General features: G+C 37.6%; 1 protein-coding gene across 3 annotated transcripts in view; it reads right to left on the reverse strand.

Annotated features, from left to right (window-relative positions):
* INTS2 (integrator complex subunit 2) overlaps positions 1-15,928 on the reverse strand; it is a 62,223-nt gene that overhangs the window by 46,103 nt on the left and 192 nt on the right. For 2 of the 3 annotated variants that reach the window (XM_045490627.1, XM_045490626.1), the window contains exons 2-8: positions 14,407-14,713; positions 13,643-13,781; positions 10,235-10,337; positions 9,037-9,150; positions 5,443-5,573; positions 5,039-5,212; positions 1,423-1,649 (exon numbers count right to left, since the gene is read on the reverse strand). In XM_045490627.1, coding sequence (XP_045346583.1) covers positions 1,423-1,649; positions 5,039-5,212; positions 5,443-5,573; positions 9,037-9,150; positions 10,235-10,337; positions 13,643-13,781; positions 14,407-14,713 — 1,195 coding nt within the window. The remainder of the gene's footprint in view (positions 1-1,422; positions 1,650-5,038; positions 5,213-5,442; positions 5,574-9,036; positions 9,151-10,234; positions 10,338-13,642; positions 13,782-14,406; positions 14,714-15,928) is intronic. The other variant, XM_045490628.1, reaches the window with a different exon arrangement.

The following is a 15,928-nucleotide window of genomic DNA, read 5'->3' on the forward strand; positions in this document are numbered from 1 at the left end:
TGGAGTGAACCTCTTTCTTAATCCTTGATGAATTGTCATAGCCCTTTTTAAGTTTGAATCTGATTCCAACATTTTATTCTTTGTTATGTTCAGTCATGAAAAATCCTTTAAGGTGAAGATTTTTGCCAGCATCACTTCCTCTGGGACTTCATCTTTTTTCCACAATGACTTTCTTCATTCATGTTGACAAGGGCACCTTTACTAAGTTCATAAGATACATATCTAGTGTTTCTCAAATGGCAGCAGTGTTAACATCTTCACAGTCAGCTATTTCTTCTATTTATGTTTGGTTCAAATGTCACTTTCAGTGTTACCACCTTTTGTTTCTTTGCTACATTTTCATCTTTCTTGGCCAATTCCTTCTTTCAATTATTTTCCTCAAATAACACGAGACAAGGTGTCACTGAGAGACAAGGTGACAGTTCAACTATGCATTTTGTTGTATGTTCACCAACCGAATAATAGATTGGCAGTGACCAGTCACCAACAACTTTAAACGACATGATGTGATCAGTCACTGATCATGATGTACATCTGTTATTTACATAATGACTTGGGCTTAAAGAGCTCTCAGTAAAGTTTGTACTTTATACAATTATTTGGCTAATGTATCATAGTAACTGATACATTAGTTGTTGAGGGAGCAGTGTTATTTAACTAAGCCAACACTAAGTGTGGTAAGTGAAATCCAGACTTATCAGAGACATGCAAAGTGAGGACTGTATATGTAACAATTGAGGACATTACTCAAAAGGATGTAGTGCATTGACTAACTAAGAAATCTTGTGCTTAATAATCACAACATATTGGGGCGCCGGGTGGCTCAGTCGGTTAAGCATCCAACTTCGGCTCAGGTCATGATCTCGTGGTTAGTGAATTCAAGCCCCGCGTTGGGCTCTGTGCTGACAGCTCAGAGCCTGGAGCCTGCTTTGAATTCTGTGTCTCCCTCTCTTTCTGCCCCTCCCCTGCTTATACTCTCTCTCTGTCTCTCAAAAATAAATAAATGTTAAAAATAAATAAATATAATCACAATATATCAATTTTAAATAATTTATGATTTCAGTTGTGAAAGGAAACACAGGAGAGATTTACTTCAACTAGCCACATGGGCTAGGTAAAGCATCACTCACAGATCATTCACTATAGTCATGTCAAGCTGTGTTAAAGTCATACATTTCTTAAACTGCTCTGGCCCTTCCCATATTCACATAATTCTATTTACAATCTGACAAAAATAGATGGATACATCCCACCTAGGAATGTTTTTGATATAAGGACTTCATTCTTGATATAAGTCAGCCTGCTACCTAAGCCCATTAGAAAACCCAAATCCTCTGAATAAAAGGCCTTTGGCTCGCTTTCTTGGAATTAAAAACAAGAAAATAAAATAATAAAAAGGTAAAATATCAAATTATTGAATACTTGAGTCCAGCGATCCCCATCAAAGCACAGTACAGACGTAAGAGTGCACTGGCTTTCACAACATGCTCTTCTTTCAGCCCCGAATACACAGACACATTGGGCTCCATCTCCACATCAGCTTCTTCCACAATGCGGGTACTTCTTACTGTGGGAAGAATGCCCATCAACTCCAGAAGAAGCTGCCTTCTCATTTGCCAAAGGACAGAACTACTGGTCTCTCTTTTTCTCTGTAAAAAATATACAGCATGGAGCACTTATCAAGTCAAAAGGACATTCAAACAAAGCTCCCCAGTTAAACACTTGAAATTGACCCTTTTGAAGAACCTGTCGTAACTGTAGAATCTCATTTTAACCAACTGATTAAAAACTGAAAATTCAATGATTCATTTGAAGAACACTCTATTCACACTAATCCAGATTGGCTATACAGAAAACACTAAGTTAATGACAATTTGAACTGTAAAATGTCATTTAAATACTTTCAAATACATAATGACTAACTAACAGAGTCATATGTAATACAGTAGAAAGTGCTCACATTTTGGAGACAGGACATCTTGGGCTTAAACAAAGCTTTGCTATTAACTATGTACACTTAACTCTCTGAACTCCAATGTCCTTAATGACAAGGAAATGAATATTAATAATATTTAACTCCTGGGGTGCATGGGTGGCTCGGGTTGAGTATCTAACTCGATTTTAGCTTAGGTCATGATCTCACAGTTGGCATTGGGCTCTGCGTGACACTGTGGAGGCTGCTTGGGATTCTCTCTCTCCCTCTCTCTCTGCCCCTGTCCTCCTGGCTTGCTCTCTCTCTCTTTCTCTCTCTCTCAAAATAAATAAGTAAACGCTAAAAAATAATAATAGTAGTATTTAACTCCCAGGGCTGTTGTAATGAGGAGTTTATAAGTCTATCACCCTTACAGTTCTTGAGGCAGGGATAACATCTTAGTCATCTATTACTTGGCAGGGCCTAACATTGTGTCTGACGTATAGCAAGCATACAGTATCTGTTAAAATAGATGAAAGAATGAACAAAGGTAACACATATGAAAGCAGTTCTAAATTGTAAAGAACTAGGCAGATGTCAGTTATTATTTTTAAAATGGTTCTAAGTAAAATATGATAAACCTGCTTTAAAAACATTAGCTTCAAATAAGAAAAATTTACTGCACATAAAGGACAATCACAAACAAGATGAGCATACCAAAGTGCTTAACACAGTGCATATAGAAGGTACGCGATAAACGTTAACTTCCCCTTAAAAATCAAGGCTCAAAATTAGTTCTCAAATGGGCTAGAAATAAAGTAGAACTTGTCTACAGAAAAGTATGGTGAGCCAGCAGCATAAAAAATAGGCTAGTGGGAACACCTGGATGGCTTAGCCATTTAAGTTTCTGACTCAATTTCAGCTCTGGTCATGATCTCACAGTTTGTGAGTTTGAACCCTGCACTGGACTCTGCAATGATGGTGTGGAGCCTGCCTGGGATTCTCTCTTTCCCTCTCTCTCTCAAAAGCAACAAATAAACTTAAAAAATATATAGGCTGGGGGCGCCTGGGTGGCGCAGTCGGTTAAGCGTCCGACTTCAGCCAGGTCACGATCTCGCGGTCTGTGAGTTCGAGCCCCGCGTCAGGCTCTGGGCTGATGGCTCAGAGCCTGGAGCCTGTTTCCGATTCTGTGTCTCCCTCTCTCTCTGACCCTCCCCCGTTCATGCTCTGTCTCTCTCTGTCCCAAAAATAAATAAACGTTGAAAAAAAAAATTAAAAAAAAAAAATATATATAGGCTGGAGGACTAAGCAGTACATATGCTACTGTCTAATTCATTGACATCAACAAGATAAAAATCAGTCTGCATAGATTCCTTCATAGGGATTCTTTTCAGAGTTACCATGAAATGTTCTTTGAAAAAGTGAAATATTTTGCAACTTAAAAACTGTTGCCAAATATAATATATATTCATCAATAGATGAATGAAAAAATAAAATGTAGTATATACATACTATGGAATATTATTCAGCCTTGTAAAAGAAATGCTGATTCATGCTACAACATGCATGGACTTTGAAAACATAGAACAAGCCAAACCTAAAAAGAGAAATATTGTGTGACTCCACTTATATGAGGTACCTAGAATAGTCAAATTCATAGAGGCAGAAAGTAGAAAGAAGTTATCAGGGGCTGAAAGAAAGGAGAAATAGGGAATTATTGTTTAATGGGTACAGAGTTTCTGTTAGAGATGATGAAAAAGTGCTGAAAATGAAGAGTGGTGATGGTTGCAATATATTGTGAATGTAATTAATGCCACAGAACTATACACTTAAAAATGATTAAAACAGTAAATTTTATATCATGTATATTTTACCATAATAAAAAAAGATACATATTAAAATTATAGACTATAATAACAACTTATTTTGATGACCTATTCTCATGGATCTGTCCGAGAACCCTAGAGATTCCCAAAACTCTTTCAGAGAGTCCAGAGGTAAAAAATATCTCCTTAAACATTATTTGCCTTTTCTACCCTCATTTTCTCACAAGCGTACAACACAGTTTTCCAAATATTCAACTCAGCCAGACATTAAAGAGATTTGCAAACGTATAAAACAATACAACACTTCTCACTAAGTTTTTTTTTTTAAATATGGTTATTTTTCATTAAAAATATGTTCACATTTAATAGGGTTATTATTAAAAAGTTATTTTTGCCATTTTTAAAGAATTCGGTAAGTATTTCATAATCTTCAGTTTTATTTCTAATATCATGAATATCAATAGATAAAAAGCACATAAATAAAAGCCCTTTGGTACCTTCAGTGATTTAAAATGTCAGGAGGTCCTAAGACTAAAAGTGTGAGAAGCACTGGTCTAATGACATCATTCTAAAAGTGTTTCTTCCTCTTTTACTAGTTGCCAAAATATCCTGATTCCTAGCCTATAAATATTTTTTATTTTTTATTTTTTAAAATTTACATCCAAATTAGTTAGCATATAGTGCAACAATGATTTCAGGAGTAGATTCCTTACTGCCCCTTACCTGTTTAGCCCATCCCCCCTCCCACAACCCCTCCAGTAAACCTCACTTTGTTCTCCATATTTATGAGTCTCTCTGTTTTGTACCCCTCCCTGTTTTTATATTATTTTTGTTTCCCTTCCCTTATGTTCATCTGTTTTGCCTCTTAAAGTCCTCATATGAGTGAAGTCATATGATTTTTGTCTAATTTCTCTAATTTCACTTAGCATAATACCCTCCAGTTCCATCCACGTAGTTGCAAATGGCAAGATTTCATTCTTTTTGATTGCCGAGTAATACTCCATTGTATGTATGCATTGTGTGTGTGCATACACACACACACACACACACACACACACACACACACACACAAATATATATATATCACATTTTTTTTTTTTTTTTTTTATCCATTCATCCATCGATGGACATTTGGGCTCTTTCCATACTTTGGGTATTGTTGATAATGCTGCTATAAACATGGGGGTGCATGTGTCCCTTTGAAACAGCACACCTGTATCCCATGGATAAATGCCTAGTAGTGCAATTGCTGGGTCGTAGGGTAGTTCTAATTTTAGCCTATAAATATTTTTAATCTCACCTGCTGTCCATTTCGGATAAAAGTTCCAAACCAAGTCCGGACTTTTGCATTTGTTCCAAGAAGCAAACCACTAACAAAACAAACCAAGTCACTCACTCCATCTTCACTAGCTTCATTTTTAGTATGATCCAATGTCAAAGCCACTCCAAGGCCTGGCAAGTGACATTCTTCTACCTAACACAGCAAAGAAAACAAACTGAACTCGATCTCATAAGGAAAAGAGCCAGGACACTTCAGTGTTTAGATGTTTTAAAGCTTTTAAAGTTTAGAGGAGGACATATCACAAAACACAAAAACCCAGAAAGGAAAGTAATTCCAAATCTCTACAAGATTCTCAAATCATCTTGGGAAAGTTCCTGGTCATAATACAAAGGCTTCTGTCTTATAAAAATAATATTTCTTACCACCATGCCTCGGACCTTGAGGGCCTGAGAAGGATTCATTTTACATAAGAAGCGTAGGGCATCTGTCCTGCGCCTTCCTCCAAGACTTTCCTCATCTTGTCGTTCCCCATTTTTTATGAGACCCCTACAAACTGAACATTTAATAGCCTCTATTACTTTAAGCTTTTAAGTAGAATGTTAAAAAGAATTTCTTCAGTCTTTGAATTAATCATTTATGCGGAATAGACACTATAGAAGAAAATCATCAGGGAATTTGAAAGCATAGCAAAAGAAACTGGTCAAAATAAAGCAAAGAGTGAAAAGAGACAAAATGAACAGTGACCTGTGGTGCAATACCAAGTAGTCAAATATAATTAGGGTCTCAGAAAGAAAAACTGAATGGAAAACAAAAATATATTTGAAGAAATTTTTCTGTATTTGATAAAAACTATAAAACCAGAAGTTCAATAAACTTCAAGCAGGATAAACACAAAGAAATAATATTGAGATCCATTGTAAGCAAATTTCTGAAAACCAGTGGAAAACAGAAAATCTTAAAAGCAGCCACAAAGAAAAGACAAATAAAAGCAGCCAGAGGAAAACAGAAACATATACAGAGCAACAGAAATCAAAACTACCACAGACAATATAACAACATCTTTAAAGAGCTAAAAGAAGGGGAGGGGCACCTGGGTGGCTCAGTTGGTTAAGCATCCAACTTCAACTCAGGTCATGATCTCACAGTTCGTGGGTTCGAGCCCCACGTCAGGCTCTGTGCTGACAGCTCAGAGCCTAGAGCCTGCTTCGGGTTCCGTGTCTCCCTCTCTCTCTGCTCCTCCCCTGTTCACACTCTGTCTCTCTCTGTCTCTCTCAAAAATAAATAAGTATTAAAAAAAAATTTAAACCCAACAATAAAGAAATGTAAATGCCAAGAAAATAATTAAGCAAAGACATAAAGCTAATATGACAGTAGTTGAGATTAAATGGAATCCTAAAAAATTTCAATCCAAATGAAGAAAGGAAAAGAAAAAGGAAGCAAATAACAAGATGATACACTTAAATCTAACTACCACAATAATCACACTGAATGATCTACATAAATGGTCTAAATACTCCAAAAGCAGAGACTGCAACTAAGTTTTTTTAAAAAACAAGATTCAACTATACTTGTCTATAAGAAACCCACCTTAAAGATACAGATTTTTTAATTTTTTTTATACATTTATTTATTTTTGATAGACAAAGGGAGACAGAGCACAAGTGAGGAAGGGGCAGAGAGAGAAGGAAACACAGAATCCGAAGTAGGTTCCAGGCTCTGAGCTGTCAGCACAGAGCCTGACGTGGGGCTCAAACTCACAAACCACGAGATCATGACCTGAGCGGAAGTCGGACGCTTAACCGACTGAGCCACCCAGGTGCCCCAAGATACAGATTTTTTTAAAGATGGATATATACCATACAAACACTAATTGTAAGCTGCTATGACTGTATTAATGAAGTACACTTCAAAAGAAGGTATATTACCAAGGATAAAGAAGAATATTTTATAATGAAAAAGGCTTAATTCATCATAATGATATAACAATCCTAAATGTACATGGACCCAATCATAGCTTCAGAATTAATGAAGCAGGGCTTCTGGGTGGCTCAGCTGGTTGAGCATCCAATTCTTGATGTCATCTCAGATCATGATTCCAGGGTGGTGAGATTGAGCCCCTCACCAGGCTCTGCGCTGAGTGTGGAGTCTGCTTAAGATTCTTTCTCTCCCGGGGGGTGCCTGGGTGGCTCGGTTGGTTGAGCGTCTGACTTTGGCTTAGGTCATGATCTTGCAGTTCACAGGTTCGAGCCCCGCATCGGGCTGTGTTCTGATGGCTCAGAGCCTGGAGCCTGCTTTGGATTCTGTGTCTCCCTCTCTCTCTGCCCCTTCCCAGCTCATGCTCTGTCTCTCAAAAATGAATAAACATTAAAAAAAAAATTTTTTTTTTAAAGATTCTTTCTCTCCCGGGAACCTGGGTGGCTCAGTCTTTAAGCATCTGACTTCAGCTCAGGTCATGATCTCACAGTTCATGAGTTCAAGTCCCACGTTGGGTAAGCTCATGCCCCACTTCAGGTGAGCTGGAGCCCCGCTTCAGGGGAACACAAGACCTGCTTTGGGTGAGACCCACTTCTCTCTCTCTGTCTCTGCCCCTCCTGGGATTCTCTCTCTCTCTGCCCCTCACTCACTTATACCCTCTCTCTCTAAAAAAAAAAAAAAAAGATTCTCTCTCTCTCTCTCTCTCTTCCTCCCCAGCCAGCATGCGCACACTTTCTCTCTCTCAAAATAAAAAATAAAATAAAATATTTTTTAAAAATTAGTGAAGCAAAAACAAGATGAAAGTAGACATAGACAAATCCACAATTATGTTTGGAGACATCAACATTCCTCTCTTAGTAACTGATAGACAATGTAGACAGAAAATCAACAATAAGACAGTTTTTACAAAGAACTTTTACATACCTTATGATATATTCAATAAATCTCTTGCAAATGTAAGAGAGGGGTACCTGGATGGCTCAGTCACTTAAGCATCTGACTTTGGCTCAGATCATGATCTCATCCTGCATCAGGCTCCCTGCTGTCAGTGCAGGGCCGCCTTTGGATCCTCAGTCCCCCTCTCTCTCTGCCCCTCCCCTGCTTGTGTCTCTCTCTATCTCAAAAATAAACATTAAAAAAAAAATGTAAGGGAAATGTTATTATTAATATCTCATTTTATAGAATGGAAGTATCTTGATGGAGATTACACAAAAAGTGTGTGACAAAACTAGAAATTACAACCGCCAGATCCAGTGCTTTTTCCTCTTTGGCTCCCAATTCACAACCTTGCTCAATGAATGTTTTTATTTTAATATCACACAGATCCAAACAACAATGTTCAATCAGTAGTAGTTTGAAACAGAGGTGAAAATTTTAGTTGATTTTCTCAGTTTTGACTCTATCCTTTTCTGTAAATTGACAACAATAAGGCTAAAAACCAAAGGGTTTGATTGCTGCTATTTCTGATTACTTATGCCTTGTATTGTATTCTGGCTAGTTCACAGACATGTCTTCTTCCCATTGCTCCATAAGCATAGGACTATATCTTCTAGTTCTTTAGTATTTTTTACTGTCCTATTATTGTACTGGTGACTAAGGGCAAAAAAAAATTTGGGGGTTGCATTCTTTTTTTTAAGTTTATTTCAAGAGAGACAGAGACATTGTGAATGAGGGAGGGGCAGAGACAGAGGGGGAGAAAGAGAATCCCTAGCAGGCACCATACTGTCAACACAGAGCCCAATGCAGGGCTCAAACACAAAACCGTGAGATCATGACCTGAGCTGAAACCAAGAGCTGGATGTTTAACCACCTGAGCCACCCAGGCACCCCTATTGCATACTTACCATATTTAAATTGATAATCTCAAAACAATTTTGAAATCTTCTAAACCCAATACTTCTACAATGAATACTCACTAATAAACTTTCCAGAGATAAAATCTCAAATGAAAGCCCATAAATATTTCTTTGTAGCACAAAAAATAGGTCTTGAACCTACACCAGCAAATCTCTTCAATATCCTATTTTAAAATTATGTTTTACCTTCATTAAAACTATCAGGAACATTGGCCACCAACAGACATAAGAACCAAGCACCATTTCTAACATGTAGCAAAGCTTCAGCTACATCCACTATAGGAAGCAGAGAAGGGAGCTCTACAAGAAAACAAAATCAATGTTACTAAGGAGTGATATTTCACAAACATCATTTAAGAGCAATAAATTTAGGGGCGCCTCAGTTGCTCAGTTGGTTGAGCGTCTGACTTTGGCTCAGATCATGATCTCACAGTTCATGAGTTCGAGCCCTGCAGTGGGCTCTGTGCTGACAGCTCCCAGCCTGGAGCCTGCTTCAGATTCTGTGTCTCCCTCTCTCTCTGCCCCTCCACCACTCACACTGTCTCTCTCTCCTTCAAAAATAAATAAACATTAAAAAAAAAAAAAAGAGCAATAACTTTAGGGGGAAAAAAGCAATAAATTAAGGTACTTTCTTTTCATAGTCCAGAACAAACTGTCCAGCCACATGTGGCTATTTAAATTTAAATTAATTGGTGCACCTGGCTGGTGCAGTCCATAGAGCACAAGACTCTGGATCTCAGGGTTGTAAATTCGAGGCCCACAATGGGTAGAGAGAGTACTTAAAAATAAAACCTTTTACAAAAACAAATAAATGGATAAATAAACTTAAATTAATTAAAATTAAATAAAATTAAAAATAGCTCAGTTACACTGGCTACATGTCCAGTAAACCGTAACTACATTGTGACTAGTGGCTACTGTATTAGAAAGCACAATATAGAACAATGCCACTGCTACAGTCGGCAGTGTTGGTCAAGAGTTACTTGCATGAAAATCTTTGCATTTTTATGTCCTCACCTTTTTAATCCCATTCAAAATTAGTAAACTGAAATATTTTAATCCTCCCACAGGCATTGTCTTAACTTTTAGTTTTTTATATTCCACTTATCAATTTACCCTTTGCTTTTTTCACTTACATATTATGACCACCTTCAAAAATCATTAAATTTCTTCAAATACACTCTGTTAATGGCTGCATAACATGTCATACTATGGAAATGATATAATTTACTAAATCATTGTCCTATTATTAGCCATTTTTATCTTAACGTTATAAGGTATATTTTTATAAAATATGTAAAATAACACAATATTCAAAGTTAAGAAGTTACACAGTATCATATAACAAGAAACTATATTTGTAATGTATCTTAGCAGTCATTACCTGCTTGTAAAATACAAAGTACATCTGCAGCTTCCTCCAAATAGACTGGACTCTCAAATAGCTCAGATGACTTAAAAAAAAATTCTCCACTGGACTCAGACACCTTAAAAAAGAAAAACAAATAAAAGAAATGATGAACTCTATTAATTTCAGATAAGCCCTCACTATTTTTATAATTATCTGTTGAGCTTACAGATCATGTCTCTTAATATGTCATTAATATACTCGCAGCAGAATATGCAGTATTGGATAAATTTGAGCGAATGTAATCACAATTAGTCACATTAATTATTATTCAGACATGGCAATCTGGGTCTCAATAATTTATTTCTACATAAATACTTTGGAAACATCTGGAATTAAAGACAAGCCAAACAAATGAACTAGGAATGCCACCTACAAAAGTTGTAGCTCAATAAAAGGCAAAAAACAGTAAACTTAAAGCAGTATAACAAATATAAACGATGTTCAATTCCAAATGAACTGCAGGAAAACCAAAAAATAAAAATGTAGGTCAACAGAAGTACCCAACTTTTTAAAAAATATCTTACAGCAGTTTTATCACACTTTCCATTTGCTACAGAGTTCTGAACTGAAAAACTGGAAACCTCCCAGAGGACAAAGATCACTTATTTTACTAGAGCCATCAAGTTAGGTATTAAGAAAAAGATGTAGGGAAAATATTGATTGAATTAAGACTATTAGGGGCACCTGGGTGGCTCAGTCAATTAAGCATCCGACTTCAGCTCAGGTCATGATCTCCAGTTTTGTGAGTTTGAGCCCTGCATCGGGCTCTGTGCCGACAACTTAGAGCCGGGAGCCTGCTTTGGATTCTGTGTCTCCCTCTCTCTATACCCCTCCCCACTCTCTCAAAAATAAACTTAAAAAAAAAAAAAATTAAAAAAAAATTAAGACTATTAGTATAGAAGAGAGTAGAAAGAAATAATTGTTTGTAATAGAAAAAACATTTTTTTTAAAAAATTTCTAACATATACTGGAATTTAAAAAAACAAATAAATTTTTTAAAATAAAAAAATAAAGATTTCTAACATATCTTTTTTTTTTCTTTTTTTTTCCTAACATATCTTAAAAACTATCCAAAACTGACTAACTGTACCACCCACCACCACCAGTATTTTCTCTGGAAATAGAATTTAGAGGGTTTGGGTCCACAATGTATAAAACTAAACATTTTTTTAGAAAAAAAAATTTTTTAAAAATTTGTTTAAGTTTATTTATTTTTGAGAGAGAGAGAGCAAGCAGGGGAGGGGCAGAGAGGGAGACACAGAATTCGAAGCAGGCTCCAGGCTCTGAGCTGTCAGCACAGAGCCCAACATGGGGCTTGAACTCATGAACTACACAATCATGACCTGAGCCAAAGTCAGACACTTAACTGACTGAGCCATCCAGGAGCCCCAGAAAAAAAGTTTTTTTAAGTTTTTTTTTTTTTTTGACAGAGAGAGAGAGTATGCACATACATGTGCACAGCAGTGAGAGAGGGGCAGAGAGAGGGGGGGGAAGAGAGAATCATAAGCAGGCTCCAAGCTGTCAGTGCAGAGCCCTACACAGGGCTCAGTCTCAGGAACCGTGAGGTCATGACCCGAGCCAAAATCAAGCATCAGATGCTTAACTGACTAAGCCACCTAGGCACCCAAAACTAAACTTTATTATAAACAAATTGACCTTGAAATTCTAACAGTAAAGAACTTTTGCCTCTGAAAACTCTGGGCTTAAGATATGAGCCATCTTAATATAAAGATCCTGTTGAAATAGCCAAATTATGGAAAGAGCCTAAATGTCCATCAACTGATGAATGGATAAAGAAATTGTAGTTTATATACACAATGGAATACTACTTGGCAATGAGAAAGAATGAAATATGGCTTTTGTAGCAACGTGGATGGAACTGGAGCATGTTATGCTAAGTGAAATAAATCATAGAAAGAAAGATACCATATGTTTTCACTCTTATGTGGATCCTGAGAAACTTAACAGAAGACCATGGTGGAGGGGAAGGAAAAAAAAAATGTTAGAGAGGGAGGGAGCCAAACCATAAGAGACTCTTACAAACTGAGAATAAACTGAGGGTTGATGGGGGTGGGAGGGAGGGGAAAGTGGGTGAAGGGCATTGAGGAGGGCACCTGTTGGGATGAGCACTGAGTGTTGTATGGAAACCCATTTGACAATAAATTTCCTATTTAAAAAAAAAAAAGAAATCACATATATTTTCTATTTATGCTGTATAATATTTTATGAGGGAAATTACATCCTATAAAGGTATTATCAAATTTGGTAATTTGTACAAGTCTTGAGCTACGTACCCTTCTAAATATCAAAAAGGCATTATATGGAATCCAAACAGAAAAAAAAACCCTACAATAGAAAATTCATCATAGGTATAAATGAGAAAAAATAGTAGTTAGAGAAAGAAAGCCTTTAAGGTAGGCATTTAATATCTTTTTAAGCCTTTTGGGGAGGCTGGGTGGCTCAGTCAGTTAAGCATCTGACTCTTGATTTTGGCTCAGGTCATAGTCTCAAGCCCCACCTTGGGCTCTGTTCTGACATCACAGATCCTGCTTGGAATTCTCTCTCCCTCTCTCTCTGCCACCCCAAAATAAGTAAATAAACTTAAATATTTTATATATATATATATATCCATAAGTTTATTTATTTGTATATTATTATATTACTTATATAATAATATAATTATACATTATATATAATTATATATAATTATATATTATATACATTATATTTAATTATTATTATATATTATTATATAATTATTTATATATATATTAATATATACCCCTTTAAGCCTTTCAAAGGAAAACACAAAACAAATAGAAATATGTGTAGAAGAGGGGCGCCTGGGTGGCTCAGTCGGTTAAGCGGCCGACTTCGGCCCAGGTCATGATCTTGCGGTCTGTGAGTTCGAGCCCCTTGTCGGGCTCTGTGCTGACAGCTCAGAGCCTGAAGCCTGTTTCAGATTCTGTGTCTCTCTCTCTCCCTGACCCTCCCCTGTTCATGCTCTGTCTCTCCCTGTCTCAAAAATAAATAAAACGTTAAAAAAAAAAAAAAAAGAAATATGTGTAGAAGAGTATACAACCTGCCTGCCTTCTTGCTTGTGTTTCTACCTTTTATGTGTAGACATCAAATCATGCATATTTTGAGGTGTGATTAAAATAAATGCCTCTTGGAGTTCTTGGGTGGCTCTGTGGGTTGAGCATCTGACTCTTCGTTTCAGCTAAGGTCACAATCCCAGGGTCATGGGATCCAGGCAGTGTTGGGCTCCACGCTAAGCGTGGAGCCTGCTTAAGATTCTCTTTCTCTCTCCCTCCCTCTGCTCCCTTCCCCTACTTACTCTCTCTTTCTCTCTCTCTCTAAAAAATTTTTTAAAAAATGCACCTTGTTCATAATTGCCAACAGCTCACTAAGCACAAGACGCAATCGACGAGGTGAATCACTGTGTTCAAACTCTAATGTCAGTCCATGCTGAAGCTGTGATACCAGGATGCTCTCTCCACTGCCTCCTCCAAGTTTATGCCTAATAAAGCACAAATGTGTACAACAATTATGAGAACACTGGCACAAAAATAGCATAAAATTATCTTTTGTTGAAATAATCTACAAAAGAATGTATGAATTATTTTCATACATTTCATGAAAATAATACTTCTGAAATACTATTTAGTTTGCCTATTTCAGGGATTCACAACCTATATAAAGACACCAGCTAATAGTTAACACCCAGTTACATGAACAGTTGCTCACTCTTGGATTCACAATAAGCAGGGAAGGACCAAACAACTGCCCAGAATTTGGGGAAATCAATATAAGCTTTAAAAGCCTCCCAGTAAATACTTCTACTTTTAGGGGAACTTACCCTACCCACTTCCCGCTGAGACCAACTGGCCTATTCACTTTAGCATGTATACAACAATACGTGTAGCCAAAGTTCTCTACACAACATTTTAGAATATGGAATTCTAGAATTTTAACTATAAATAGAAAAGAACTAAGTAAAATGCTCTCCAAAGTTTAGATTCTCAATCTTTTCTGGGGGAGTGCATCCAATAAAAAGTCCTAAAATCTCCAAAAAATATTTGACTCCCTCTTCTATGACAAATCTGAGTAAATCCCAGTCCACATATTATATAACACAACATTACCTAAGCTGCTGTTCTTTGCTGGCATCCTGTTCTAAAGCATGAAAGTCCACTGACAACAATGCAACAATAGAGTTGACAGCTTCCACTCCAGAGAGAAGACGAAGGATGAGTTTTTTATCTTGAGCCCAGCTCTGGCTCTGGTCAGCAGGAGCACAAAGTGCCATTCGCACCAAGCAGGGCAGAAGAAGTCTCAATTCTGGATCACTTAAAGATGCCAACCGAACAACATCCACTTTCTGCATTGCCTCAAAAGCAAAAGGGCTGACAAACTGAAGGCTTGTACACTCAGCCATTATCACTGTTGGTCCTAATGGTAAAAAAAAAAAAAAAAAAAAGACAACAACAACAACAAAAACGAAAGTAGGTGTATAACTCCTACATGTATGAATGCCCCTCTTTTTAAAAACCCTAAGAAGTGTGGTCTATCTTTAATATGCCTCTATGTTGGCTATGTTTCAGGCACATGTGAAGGCTCCCTATGTTTTTACTCCCACCTAGAAAATGAAAAAGAAAGCAGAGTATATTAACATTTCCTCCAGCCCTCGGGATCTTCTAATACTTATTTTGCAAAGAAGAAATATGAAGCCCAGAGAGATTACGTAACAGACATATAATGATTACTACTAGTAGCAAAATCCTAGGCTGAACCCTCATCTATTAAATCGCAGTCCAAGACTTTCTCCACTGCATCAATCATCTGAGCACCGCAATGCAAATAAAAGTAGTATAGTTAAGAATGTGTTCCCCGTCCATATCTCTTTAGCTTCTTATGCCTATCCAACAAATGTAAAAAACTTACTCTTCTCTTTCCCACCCTCCACCAGTCAATAAATGCACTGCTAAATCTCCTCACTAGGCAGAAGCAATGCCAGACTCAACGTCCTCAAGGCCGTAACACTATCCTAATGTCCCCTGGGTTGCTTGGTAAAAAATTGCTGTGGAGCTACAATTAGCTATGGGAGAAGGATGAGTTCCACTTGAGCACTTCTCTTATCTTCACTAATCAGAAACTTAAAAAAAAAAAAAAAAAAAAAAAAAGGCAGGGAGCAGGTGGCCAAAGCCATCCCCTCCAATCCATCAGACTAGCAAAATCATGGGTTAACAGAGTCGTGGGCAGAAACGCTACTTTGTTTTTAAACAAGAGGAGCTGGCCTTTTAACACAGGGGCGGGCTGAGGGAGCAGTGGCGCCAAGCAAGACCGGTGTGTGTTCACAGGTCTCGCCCTCAGCGTAACGAGAACCAACCAGTCCCCCTGGCAGAGAAATGTAAGGCCAGTGACCGACGTGGACCGGAGAACGAGCTGAGGCCTGAGAAACGGAAGCTTCATACCTCAAGATTTACCCTCCAACCTCCCGGGACTCAACACCGATTCCGCGCCCTAGGGGCGGGACACGGTAGAAATCGAGAGCGCGGCCCAAAGTTGGGCCTAGGCGAAAATCCGCATTCGCCAAACCCAGCTGTGCCCTGAATCGACACAGGCACCAAAAACCCAGACGCCGGGACCAATGGGGTCGGCAGTGCG

The sequence above is a fragment of the Leopardus geoffroyi genome, chromosome E1 (assembly GCF_018350155.1).
Source record: "Leopardus geoffroyi isolate Oge1 chromosome E1, O.geoffroyi_Oge1_pat1.0, whole genome shotgun sequence".
Taxonomy (NCBI): Eukaryota; Metazoa; Chordata; class Mammalia; order Carnivora; family Felidae; genus Leopardus; species Leopardus geoffroyi.